General features: G+C 48.3%; 1 protein-coding gene across 1 annotated transcript in view; it reads left to right on the plus strand.

Annotated features, from left to right (window-relative positions):
- Window positions 1-7467: 7467 nt before the first annotated feature.
- Window positions 7468-12500, plus strand: part of EPHB2 (EPH receptor B2) — a 45459-nt gene continuing 40426 nt past the window's right edge. Inside the window, 2 exon segments of the mRNA XM_087702624.1 lie at window positions 7468-7551; window positions 11564-12248. Coding sequence (XP_087558750.1) covers window positions 7495-7551; window positions 11564-12248 — 742 coding nt within the window. The 5' untranslated portion in view covers window positions 7468-7494.

Here is a 12500-nt window from a genome sequence, read left to right on the forward strand (position 1 = left end):
ATTTGGGGATTATTGATTGATGAAGTGCCATCGAATTATTTTTGACTCAAAGTGACCAGATAAGATGGATTTCTCTGGCAATCTGTCCCTAACTTGGTTCTTTAGACCTTCCAATGAATGGTGGCTCTATGGATTCTTTCCCAACTTCTGGTTGTTGTCCTCTTCTTCTTCCTTCCATTGTGACCATCATCGGAGCCTTCTCCAGGGAGATAGCATGTGTCCAAAATATTTGAAGCCTATGTTTGTTCCTTGAGGGAGAACTCTATGCTGGTTTATTCAATGACTGTCTAGGTTTTTCTCAGGACCCTTCCCCAACATCCAACTTTAGAAAACAAACATTTGTTCATGGAGAACCTGGTTTATTCAACGATCCTTTGTTTCCTCAGCTTTCTTACTTCGTATCAGGTTTTTTTTCCAACATCCAACTTCGAAAAACATACGGTTCTCCATTCCCCAATCCTGGCATCAGATAAAGCGTGGAAAATTACACCGGTGAGGATGTATTTCTTGTTGGAAATTCTTCCTCGAAACCCTTTGTTTTCCACGCTGCCAAGTTTTCCGTTCCGTTGAGTGAAACTGTTGTGGCTGCATTTTGCACAGCACATTAAACCTGGTTAGTTTCTGGTGGGTTGGCAGGAGCAAGCCCACTGGATGGAGGTGGAGAATTCGGGAAAGCAATCATTAAATACACCCGAGAAGCAACGAACGGAACAATTTTGGTCCACAGCGTTTTTGGTAGCCCAGATTTCTGACCCATCCATCCATCTATATCATCTATCAATCTCTGTTCTATTCTATTCTATTCTATTCTATTCTATTCTATTCTCTTTCTTCTATTCTATCATCTATCTATCTATCTATCTATCTATCATCTATCATTTATCATCTATCTATTCTATACTATAATCTATCTATCCATCCATCCATCCATCCATCCATCCATCCATCCATCCATCCATCCATCCATATCATCTATCAACCTCTATTCTATTCTATTCTATTCTATTCTATTCTATTCTATCTCTCTCTTTTCTATTATATCGTCTGTCTGTCTATCTATCTATCTATCTATCTATCTATCTATCTATCTATCTATCTATCTATCTATCTATCTATCTCTATTCTATCATCTCTCTCTATTCTATTCTATTCTATTCTATTCTATTCTATTCTATTCTATTCTTATCCATCATCCATCCATCCATATTATCTCTATCTATCATTTATTTTGTTTGTGTGTGTGTGTGTGTGTGTGTGTGTATGTATGTGAATGTGTGTGTGTGTATATGAAACTTCACATGTATATAATCATCTCTCTTTCTCCCTCCCTCCCTCCCTCCCATCTAAGCTTGATTCATTTTGGCGTATAACATTTGGACTAACGAGCTTAATGTAAAGGTTCCCCTCGCACATATGTGCTAGTCATTCCCGACTCTAGGGGGTGGTGCTCATCTCTGTTTCAAAGCCGAAGAGCCAGCGCTGCCCGAAGACGTCTCCGTGGTCATGTGGCCGGCATGACTCAACTCCAGAAGCCGTACGGAACGCTGTTCCTTCCCACCAAAATTAGTGGTCCCTATTTTTTCTACTTGCATTTTTTAACGTGCTTTTCGAACTGCTAGGTTGGCAGAAGCTGGGACAAGTCACGGGAGCTCCCTCCGTTATGTGGTGGTGCTAGGGATTCAAACCACCGAACTGCTGACCTTTCTGATCGACAAGCCCAGCGTCTCAGCCACTAAACCACCACGTCCCACTCACTCGAGGTTACAAAGAGACAAACGGATGGTTTTTTTAGGAGCGTATAGATGGCCTCTTGCTGTATCATTCGCTCTTCCACTCTGGCAACCCTTCCCCAGACTATGGCGTGTGGGAATACGGAATTCGCAGCACCTGGTGTGTGATCACTGCTCAGCTGGGCTGCTGCAATGGGGCTGACCTCGAAAACCTCCAGAAAGTTGGAGCCACTCGGCGTTATGACGGCTTCGAATCGTACGAGTGTTGGAATGAATGATGAAATTAGTTGTTGTTGTTGTTGTTACGGGTTTGTTTTCGCACCGGTTCAATCTCTGGAGTTGTTTAGAGTCAGTCCCAGATGGGAGACACACAAAAGCCGTCATAACAAGTAGCACAATTAATAAATCAAGGTTTCCCTCCTCCCCACACACCTCCCCCTTACAAGTTTTCACAGCCTTGCTTGCAGATGGTGAGCTTTAAACTGGACCACCTGCACTCTTTAAAAAAGGGGGAAGAGAAAAACACACACACACACACACACACACACACACACAAACAACCCTGTTAAAATCCTAAAAATAAAACCAGCAAACGGCAGCTTTTGTTTGCAAACAAACCCAGAATGCCACCCAGCAGCGTCTCCCAAAGAGAAGTTGGTTTATTTCTCTCTATGAATCTTTTTTTTTTAAAAAAAAGGTTTTGTACGACGATCGGCCACCGATCTGCCTCGTTTCCCCCCCCCCCCCAAAAAAATAAAACTTCCCCGGATAATAAACCCAATCTGGCTTTTTGAGCACTAAAATAAGCTGTCACCCCCCCCCCCAAATAATCCCTCCCCGAAAATATCGCAACACAGCAGCAGCCACGAGGTGCCCACGCTCGCTGGAGCCTGCACCCCAAAAGTAATAAGACCTCCCCCCAAAATAAGGCCAAGCCCTTATTTCGTGTGTGTCAAAAAAACATAGGACCCTGTCTTAATTTTGGGGAAACATGGGTAGTTTGGCTGGCTGCAGCCGCCAAGGAAAACTTGGCCTGATATCCGTAAGATTTATAGTTATCCAAAACTTCCCCACGGAGGCAATAGCAATAGCAGTTAGACTTATATACCGCTTCATAGGGCTTTCAGCCCTCTCTAAGCGGTTTACAGAGTCAGCATATCGCCCCCAACAATCCGATAGATAGATAGATGATAGATAGATAGATAGATAGATAGATAGCAATAGCAATAGCAGTTAGTCTTATATACCGCTTCATAGGGCTTTCAGCCCTCTCTAAGCGGTTTACAGAGTCAGCATATCGCCCCCAACAATCCGATAGATAGATAGATGATAGATAGATAGATAGATAGATAGATAGATAGATAGCAATAGCAATAGCAGTTAGACTTATATACCGCTTCATAGGGCTTTCAGCCCTCTCTAAGCGGTTTACAGAGTCAGCATATCACCCCCAACAACAATCTGGGTCCTCATTTCACCACACTCGGAAGGATGGAAGGCTGAGTCAACCTTGAGCCGGTGAGATTTGAACCGCCGAACTGCAGCTAACAGTCAGCTGAAGTAGCCTGCAGTGCTGCACTCTAACCACTGCGCCACCTCCGCTCTCTCAGGCGTGTTGACGAAAACCGAGGTGCGCGTAAATCAAGATATTATAATATTAACAAGGAATTAAAAATCCAGCGACGGGGCAGGGGAAACTCCTCTCGACCACAATGAAGCAGAAAATTTACTAAGCTAAGTGAGACAATTGTTCGGTGGATTTTGCCTCACTTTACGACGCTTCTCACCACTAAGTGAATCGCGGCAGGGATTAAATCCGCCACACGGTCGTTATAAGCGAATCCGTCTTCCCCGTTGCTCGTCCAAAGGTCGCAAAAAAGAGGATTGTGTCATGAACCCGGGGACGCTACCACCACACACCCCCGGTCGTAAACCCGAGTCCCTTTGCAAGCCTTCGAATTTGGATCCCGCGATGTTTCAAGGATCGTAACTGCGAAGCAGCCATCCTAAAGCACATTTTTTCACCGTTGTAAACTCGGAACGGTCGTTAAATGAACCGTCCCTGTACGGTATATAAAAGCGTCAAATTTGACGTTTGGGATGTATTATGGATGTTGGGATGTATTATGAGAAGAGCCGAGGTGGCGCAGTGGTTAGAGTGCAGCACTGCAGGCTACTTCAGCTGACTGCATAGTTCAGCAGTTCAGCGGTTCAAAATCTCACCGGCTCAAGGTTGACTCAGCCTTCCATTCTTCCGAGGTGGGTAAAATGAGGACCCGGATTGTTGTTGTTGGCGATACGCTGACTCTGTAAACCGCTTAGAGAGGGCTGAAAGCCCTATGAAGCGGTATATAAGTCTAACTGCTATTGCTATTGCTATTTTAGAAGCCCATCTTCTGCGGATTTCTCCCTTCTGGTGGGAGAAAATTCAAGCCACTATGAGAAAATTGTATTTTAGGCTGGTTGAAGATTTGTACCGCAGCCAAATTTTTTTTTGGGGGGGGGGGGAAGTAGATTAATCTGGAGCCATAGAGTCCAGGAAAAAAGAGACCCTGGGGGCAGGCCGGCCTCCACCCAAAATATTTGAAAACACATTAGCAGAAGAAGTCCATTTATCTGCCAAAAGTTGGAGAAAGAAAGTTATCCAAGACAATGGTGATTTTTTCCCCCTCTCCTCTCTGGAATATTTGCCAACAGTTCCATTTCAGCTGGCTGGAAACCCCATTAAGTAATTGGTTGTGTTTTTTATTTTATTTTTTTAAATAAAGCAATAATTTAATCCATCTTCCAGAGACCAAGGATGCTACGGTGGGTCGTAATACAGAAGATAATGCAGATTTGTATTTCTATCCCCTTTCTACTTGGAATATGGCATCCAGTTTTGGTCGCCACGACGTAAAAGAGAGACTCTGGGGAGAAATGATTAAGGATAAAACCTAGGAAGAACGGCTGCAGGAACTGGGGATGTCTAGTTTAATGAAAAGAAGGAGGGGGGGGCATGAGAGCAGTTTCCCAGTATTTGAGGGGCTGCTCCAAAGAAGATGGGGGGGGGGGGCAACTTATTCTCCAAAGCACCTGAGGGAAGGACAAGAAGCAATGGATGGGAACTAATGCAGGAGAGAAGCAACTTGGAATGCAGGAGAAACTTCCTGACAGTGAGGACGATTAACCAGTGGAACAGCTTGCCACCAGAAGTTCTATGGGGTGCTTCATCACTGGAGGTTTTAAAGAAGAGGTTAGACAACCATTTGTCTGAAGGGGGGGAGAGGTTCTCCTGCTTGAGCAGGGGTTGGACTAGAAGACCTCCAAGGTCCCTTCCAGCTCTATTCTGGTTGATTGGTTGATTGAAATGGTCTAGGGCCTCCTGCTTGAGATGAGGGTTGGACTAGAAGACCTCCAAGGTCCCTTCAGCTCTATTCTGGTTGATTGATTGATTGAAATGGTTTAGGGCCTCCTGCTTGAACAGAGGGTTGGACTAGAAGACCTCCAAGATCCCTTCCAACTCTGTTAGCCTTCCTTCCTTCCTTCCTTCCTTCCTTCCTTCCTTCCTTCCTTCCTTCCTTCCTTCCTTCCTTCCTTCCTTCCTTCCTTCTCCATCACTGCAGGTTTTTAAGAAGAGAGAGAACAGCCAGTTGTCTGGAACGGTATAAGGCCTCCTGCTTGAGCAGGGGGTTGGACTAGAAGACCTCCAAGGTCCCTTCCAGCTCTATTCTGATTGATTGATTGATTGAAATGGTCTGGGGTCTCCTGCTTGAGCAGAGGGTTGGACTAGAAGACCCCCAAGGTCCCTACCAGCTCTAATCTGATTGATTGATTGATTGATTGATTGAGTCCTCCGGGATTGGGCGGCCTATAAATCTAATAAATTGAATTGAATTGATTGAAATGGTCTATTGTCTCCTGCTTGAGCAGAGGGTTGGACTAGAAGACCTCCAAGGTCCCTTCCAGCTCTAATCTGATTGATTGATTGAAATAGTCTAGGGCCTCCTGCTTGAGCAGGGGGTTGGACTAGAAGACCTTCAAGGTCCCTTCCCACTCTGCAATTCCAATTCTAACCATCCAGCCTTTTGCAACAGACTGATGGGTGGTTTTTCCTGTCCTTGCCAAGTGGGCTGAAAAGGGGCTTCGGGTTGGTTCAGGATTGCCAGTCAAGGCACCTGGGACATACCCACTGCGGTCGTAAGTCGAGGACTAGTCAGGTTTCAGCTCTGGATAATTCCAGCCCAGAGGTGCGTCTCAGCTGGCATTACTCCCATGTGTGTGCTGGATGCGCAGTTCAATGGAAATAAAGATGGCGGCGGTGGTGGCCGGTGAACCGGTACAGGGGGCGTGGCCAGCCTGGGTCACTGCCAGTTGTGCGACCAGGCTGGCATACCACCATACTGGTTCAGCCGAACTGGTTCGAACCGGTAGGAACCTGCCTCTGTCCCAGCCCGATTTGCATGCAGGCAAGGCGCCGCCTTAAGCGGGAGTTCTAGCGCTATTGCTCGATTTAACCGAGAGGCAGGCCAGGTCATTGAACAGGTCGTTGAACAGGTCGTTGAACAGGTCGAGCTGCTACAACTGGCCGTCCCGGGGGGGGGGGGGCACCCGTTTTGCTTCCCCAAATCGGGGCAGGGAAGAACCGCCTCCCTTCGGAGAGACGCCCCTGGTGGGAAAGACGCCGGAAGAGGTCGGGGCCCTCCGGTGCGTTGACCCAGAAGGAGCCGCTTTCCGATTGGCGGATTTACTTATTAAAGAGATCTCTATCTTGCGCATCTAAACCCCAATTTGCTTCCGGCAAACGCGGCGGGAGACCTTCGCAAGCGGAAAATTGGCAAAAATAGCATCGTTGGATGACATATCCGCTCGAAATCTTATTTCAGATTATTTTCTTTTATTTCGAAAAAGGACGACCCCAAAACGAGGGGAGAAAATGTAGGTCAGAAAACGTGGGTTTCCAAAGCAACTCCTTCATTAGGAGAGCATGCCCGAGTTGATTCCGCCAAAATAGGGGGGGTCCTTGACTTATAACGGGTTCATTTAGTGACCGAAGGGACCACCTCACAACCCGGAGGCCGTGACTTCAATCCTAGGTAGAGGCAAATATTTCTCTTTCTGGGCTCAAGGAGAATATATTCCGCCAAACAAAACTCCGCATCGGCAACAAGAAGGGCAGAGGGCCAGTAAAACACTCAGCTCCATTCAACTGCAACTGCAAGGGATTATGGGGGGTTGTTAAAAGAAGAAGATGATGATTTAGTGACCGAAGTTATAACAGCACCGGAAATAAAGTGATTTAGGATTATTTTTCACCCTTACGACCGTTGTAGCATTCCTAAGATCCATTGATTTACCTTCGGATGCTTGACAACCGACTCACATTCATGACGGTCGTAGAGTCCCCCGGGGTCCCTTTTGCGACCTTCTGACAGCGGGGGATGCCCGATTCACATAACAACCGTGTTACTCGTTTAACAACCAGGGCGATTCACCCAACAAACGTGGCCAGGAACGTCGTAAAACGGGGCAAAGCTCCGTTTAACCCGCGTCTCCCTTAACAGCATCGAGGGGGGGAGGGCAGCGTGATTGTGGTCGTAAGTCCGAGGACTCCCTGAGTTCCGGACTTTCGATATTTCGGTCGCTGAGCAAAGCATCCTTTTGCATTTCGGAAGTGCGCAGAGGTGAGCGGGAATGTTTTAGCGCTGGAGGGCAAAAGGGGGAAGCAACCATGCGACTAACCTGGTTTGTCGTCGCTGTTGTTGTTTTGCTTGCAGAAACGTTGATGGATTCCACTACGGCGACAGCTGAGCTTGGCTGGACGGTGCACCCAGTGTCGGGGGTGAGTTTGGGTTGGGGGGGGGCAGCAAAATTTAAGGTGGTGGTGGGGTGCTTGGGCGTGGCTTGGGGCATCCTGGGATCCTGGCTTCCGAAAACAAAGGGTGGGGGTGGGGGGAAGGGAAATGTTTTTGGGATCCATTTAGTTTGGTGATCAGATTCAGTTTTGGGAGAAAGCAAAATTGCAAAGAGGTTCAACAATCCATTTGAGTGGTAAATTCTTTTTCTCCTTCCTTCCTTCCTTCCTTCCTTCCTTCCTTCCTTCCTTCCTTCCTTCCTTCCTTCCTTCCTTCCTTCCTTTACTTTCTTTCCTTCCTTCCTTTCCTTCCTTCCTTCCTTTCCTTCCCTCTGATCCAACTTCCCTCCCTCTCTCTCCTTCTTTGCCTCCCTCTTGTTCAATCCTTTCCCTCCCTCCCCATCTATTCTTTCTTTTTCTTCCTTACTTCCTTTCTTTTTGTCTTCCTTCCTTTCTTCCCTCCCTCTCTCTTCTTTGCCTCCTTCCTTCCGTCCCTTTTCTCCCTCCCTCCCCCTTGTCCCATCCTTTCCCTCCCTCTATTCTTCTTCCTTCCTTCCTGTTCTTCCTTCCCTCCAATCCTCCCAACCCTTCTCTTCTCCTTCTTCTCTTTCCTTCCTCTTCCTTCTCATTCTTCCCCTCCCTCCTTCTTGTTTAATCCTTCCCCTCCCTTGCTACCCATCTATTTTCTTTTCTTTCTTTCTTTCTTTCTTTCTTTCTTTCTTTCTTTCTTTCTTTCTTTCTTTCTTTCTTTCTTTCTTTCTTTCTTTCTTTCTTGTCTTCCTTCCTCCCCTTCCCCTCTCTTCTTCTTTGCTTCCTTCCTCCCTTCTCTTTTCACCCTCCCTCTTGTCCCATCCTTTCCCTCTCTCTATTCATCCTCACCTCCCATCCAATCCTCCCCTCTCTTCTCTTCTCCTTCTCCTCTTTCCTTCCTTCCTTCCTCTTCTCTTCCTCCTCATTCTTCTCCTTCCTTCCCTCCCTCCCTCTTGTTCAATACCTTCCCTCCCTCCCCATCTATTCTTTCTTTCTTTTTTCTTCCTTCTTTTCCTCCCCTCCCCTACAATCTTCTCTCCCTGTTCTTTTTCCTTTCTTTCTTTCTTTCTTTCTTTCTTCCTTCCTTCCTTCCTTCCTTCCTTCCTTCCTTCCTTCCTTTTTTCATCCCATTCCCTCCAATCCTTCCCTCTCTTCTCCTTCTCCTCCTTTCTTCCTCTTCCTCCTCGTTCTTCTCCTTTCTTTCTTTCCTTTCCCCCTCCCTCCTTCCCTCTTTTCCTTCCTTGCTTCCTTCCTCCTTTCTTTCCCTCCTGTCTTCTCTCCCTCTTTCCCTCCCTCCCTCCCTCCCTTCCTTTCCCTCCTTTCTTCCCTCCTTCCTTCTCTCCCTCCTCCCTTCCTGAGCTCTTGGTACACCTGGGCTGTGCCATCAACCAGCAGGCAGACAAGGCATACAAATCTGTGTAATTTTGTGTGCCTTAAACAACTCTCCCCCCTCCCCGCGCACTTTGCGAAGCCCCCTCCCCAAAAACCTACAAGGAGAGGTGGGGGGGGGAGGGACTTGAAAAAGACAGCAATCACCGTTCTTCATTCCTGCATTTTTATTTATTTTTAAATTGCATCACGGAAAAAGGGAAGGGGAGGGAAAAAAAAACACCACCCTCTTGGCAATTTTCTCTCGGAATGCCATAAACTCCTGGAATTATTCCGATATGGCTGACAGCGCTAATGAATGCAATTAGTTGATTAATTAACTTCGCAGCAGATTTCAAAAAAGACGGCGCTTTGGGGGGGAGGCGGGGGTCTCCGTGAGAGGAGGGGGGGCAAGGGAAATCAGGATGGAGGAAGGAATCTCTCATATTTATTTGATTCCCCCCCCCCCCGAGTTTGGAGATATTCACGCTTAAAAACACGGCCGGTGTGAAATTTAGGACAAGTTGGTGTTTCTCTCCAGAAAGCGGCTGGCTTTCTTCGTCCCCGAGATGATCCACCGGATCCCAGGAATTGAATCCCTAGGAATCAAATAGGCTGGGTGGATCGCACCATTTTGAGGCTTGGCGAGAATCAACATGTCAAAATAGACCCCCCTCCCCTCCAATGTTTTTTTTTTAAATGCTGGCGATCTGAAAGGCAAATGAAATAACAGAAATAACAGAGCTGGAAGGGACCTCGGAGGTCTTCTAGTCTGACCCCATGCTCAAGCAGGAGACACCTTCAGAATAACAGCTGGAAGGGACCTTGGAGGTCTTCTACTCTGACCCCATGCTCAAGCAGGAGAGACTTTCAGAATAACAGAGCTGGAAGGAGGTTTTCTAGTCTTACCCCTTGCTCAAGCAGGAGACACTTTCAGAATAACAGAGCTGGAAGGGACCTCGGAGGTCTTCTAGTCTGACCCCATGCTCAAGCTAGGAGACACCTTCAGAAGAACAGAGCTGGAAGGGACCTTGGAGGTCCCTTCTAGTCTGACCCCTTGCTCAAGCAGGAGACACCTTCAGAATAACAGAGCTGGAAGGGACCTCGGAGGTCTTCTAGTCTGACCCCTTGCTCAAGCAGGAGAGACTTTCAGAATAACAGAGCTGGAAGGGACCTTTGAGGTCTTCTAGTCTGACCCCCTGCTCAAGCAGGAGACACCTTCAGAATAACAGAGCTGGAAAGGACCTTTGAGGTCTTCTAGTCTGACCCCCTGCTCAAGCAGGAGAGACTTTCAGAATAACAGAGCTGGAAGGGACCTTGGAGGTCTTCTAGTCTAACCCCCTGCTCAAGCAGGAGACACCTTCAGAATAATAGAGCTGGAAGGGACCTCGGAGGTCTTCTAGTCTGACCCCCTGCTCAAGCAGGAGACACCTTCAGAATAACAGAGCTGGAAGGGACCTTGCAGGTCTTCTAGTCTGACCCCCTGCTCAAGCAGGAAACCCTAGATCATTCCAGACAAATGGTTGTCCAATCTCTTTTGGAAAAAAATCTCCAGTGATGGAGCATTCACAACTTCTGGTGGCAAGCTGTTCCACCGCTTAATCGTCCTCACTCTTAGGAAGTTTCTCCTTAAATCCCAGCTTGCTTCCCTCCTGGATGAGTTTCCATCCCTTGTTTCTTGTCCTGCCCTCAGGTCCTTTGGAGAATAAATTGACCCACTCTTCTTTGGGGCAGCCCCTCCAATACTGAAAAAACTGCTTTCATGTCGCCCCGGGCCTTCTTTTTCTCTAGACTAGCCATACCCATATCCTCGACTTATGACAGTTCTCTTAGTGACCATTTTCCGTCGGGGAAAAAAAAAAGGAAACCGGGGATCGTATTTCACACGACGTCGTCTTGAATAAGCGAAAAAGACGACAATTGGCAAGCTGAAACACGCTTTTCCAAGCCCCAGATTCAGCCCCCGTTCCAGGGGAGGGGTGCATGTGCTTTGTATAGAGCCGAGGTGGCGCAGTGGTTAAATGCAGCACTGCAAGCTACTGCTAGATCAGCAGTTCAGCGGTTCAAATCTCACCGGCTCAGGGTTGACTCAGCCTTCCATCCTTCCGAGGTGGGTAAAATGAGGACCCGGATTGTTGGGGGCAATATGCTGACTCTCTGTAAACCGCTTAGAGAGGGCTGAAAGCCCTATGAAGCGGTATATAAGTCTACTGCTATTTGTAGTCTTGGCGGAGACCCCCAGGGGTGTGTTCCTATCTCTCTATCTCTCTCTCTCTCCCGGAGGAGAGCCTTCTCTGTGGCTGCTCCGACCCTCTGGAACGAACTCCCCGTGGAGATTCGCACCCTCACCACCCTCCAGGCCTTCCGCATAGCCCTTAAAACCTGGCTGTTCCGACAGGCCTGGGGCTAAAGAGCTGTTGCCCCTGTCTCGAATGGTATGATTGTTGCGTTTTTAATTATGTATTGTTTTGTGTTGTTGTTGCCAATGGTCTGTATCCCCCTTCCCTTGCTTGAGTTGTGAGCCGCCCTGAGTCCCTTTAGGGAAAAGGGCGGCATACAAATGAAATAAAACTCTAAAACTCTCTCTCTACCCCCTCTGCAGTGGGAGGAAGTGAGCGGCTACGACGAGAACATGAACACCATCCGGACTTACCAAGTTTGCAACGTCTTCGAATCCAGCCAGAACAACTGGCTGCGGACTAAATATATCCGCCGGAGGGGAGCCCACCGTATCCACGTGGAGATGAAGTTCTCCGTCCGCGACTGTAGCAGCATTCCCAACGTGCCGGGATCTTGCAAGGAGACCTTCAACCTCTACTACTACGAGTCGGAATTCGACGCCGCCACCAAGAGCTTCCCCAGCTGGATGGAGACCCCGTGGGCCAAAGTGGACACCATCGCGGCCGACGAGAGTTTCTCCCAGGTGGACCTCGGCGGACGGGTCATGAAGATCAACACCGAAGTCCGGAGTTTCGGCCCCGTCTCCAAAAACGGATTTTACTTGGCCTTCCAAGATTACGGGGGGTGCATGTCCCTGATCGCCGTCCGCGTCTTTTACCGCAAGTGCCTACGGGTGATCCAGAACGGCGCCATCTTCCAGGAGACGCTGTCCGGCGCGGAGAGCACCTCGCTGGTGGCGGCCAGAGGCACGTGCATCCCCAACGCCGAGGAGGTGGACGTGCCGATCAAATTGTACTGCAACGGGGACGGCGAGTGGCTGGTGCCCATCGGACGCTGCATGTGCCGATCCGGCTACGAATCGGTGGAGAATGGCACCGTCTGCAGGGGTGAGTGAAGGTCCGCGGGAAGAGGGTTGAGGCCACTTGGGGAAGGGGCCGGGGATGAGCGGAAGAAGAAGAGGAGGGGAGATTTTTTTTTGCAAAGGAGCGATGTAATGGCCTGTGCGAATGGCCTTGCGGGAGAGGAGGAAGAGCTGCAGAACAGAGCACAGTTGGATAAGAGGCAGCTGAGCCCTGAAAGAAAAAAAGGGACGTGGAAAGCATCCCAGGAGGGACCCTCCCTAGTTTCATGGGCTGTAA

Source organism: Thamnophis sirtalis, unplaced genomic scaffold, assembly GCF_051295495.1.
Source record: "Thamnophis sirtalis isolate CommonGarterSnake01/CBP01778 unplaced genomic scaffold, rThaSir2_p1.2 scaffold_15, whole genome shotgun sequence".
Classification (NCBI taxonomy): domain Eukaryota; kingdom Metazoa; phylum Chordata; class Lepidosauria; order Squamata; family Natricidae; genus Thamnophis; species Thamnophis sirtalis.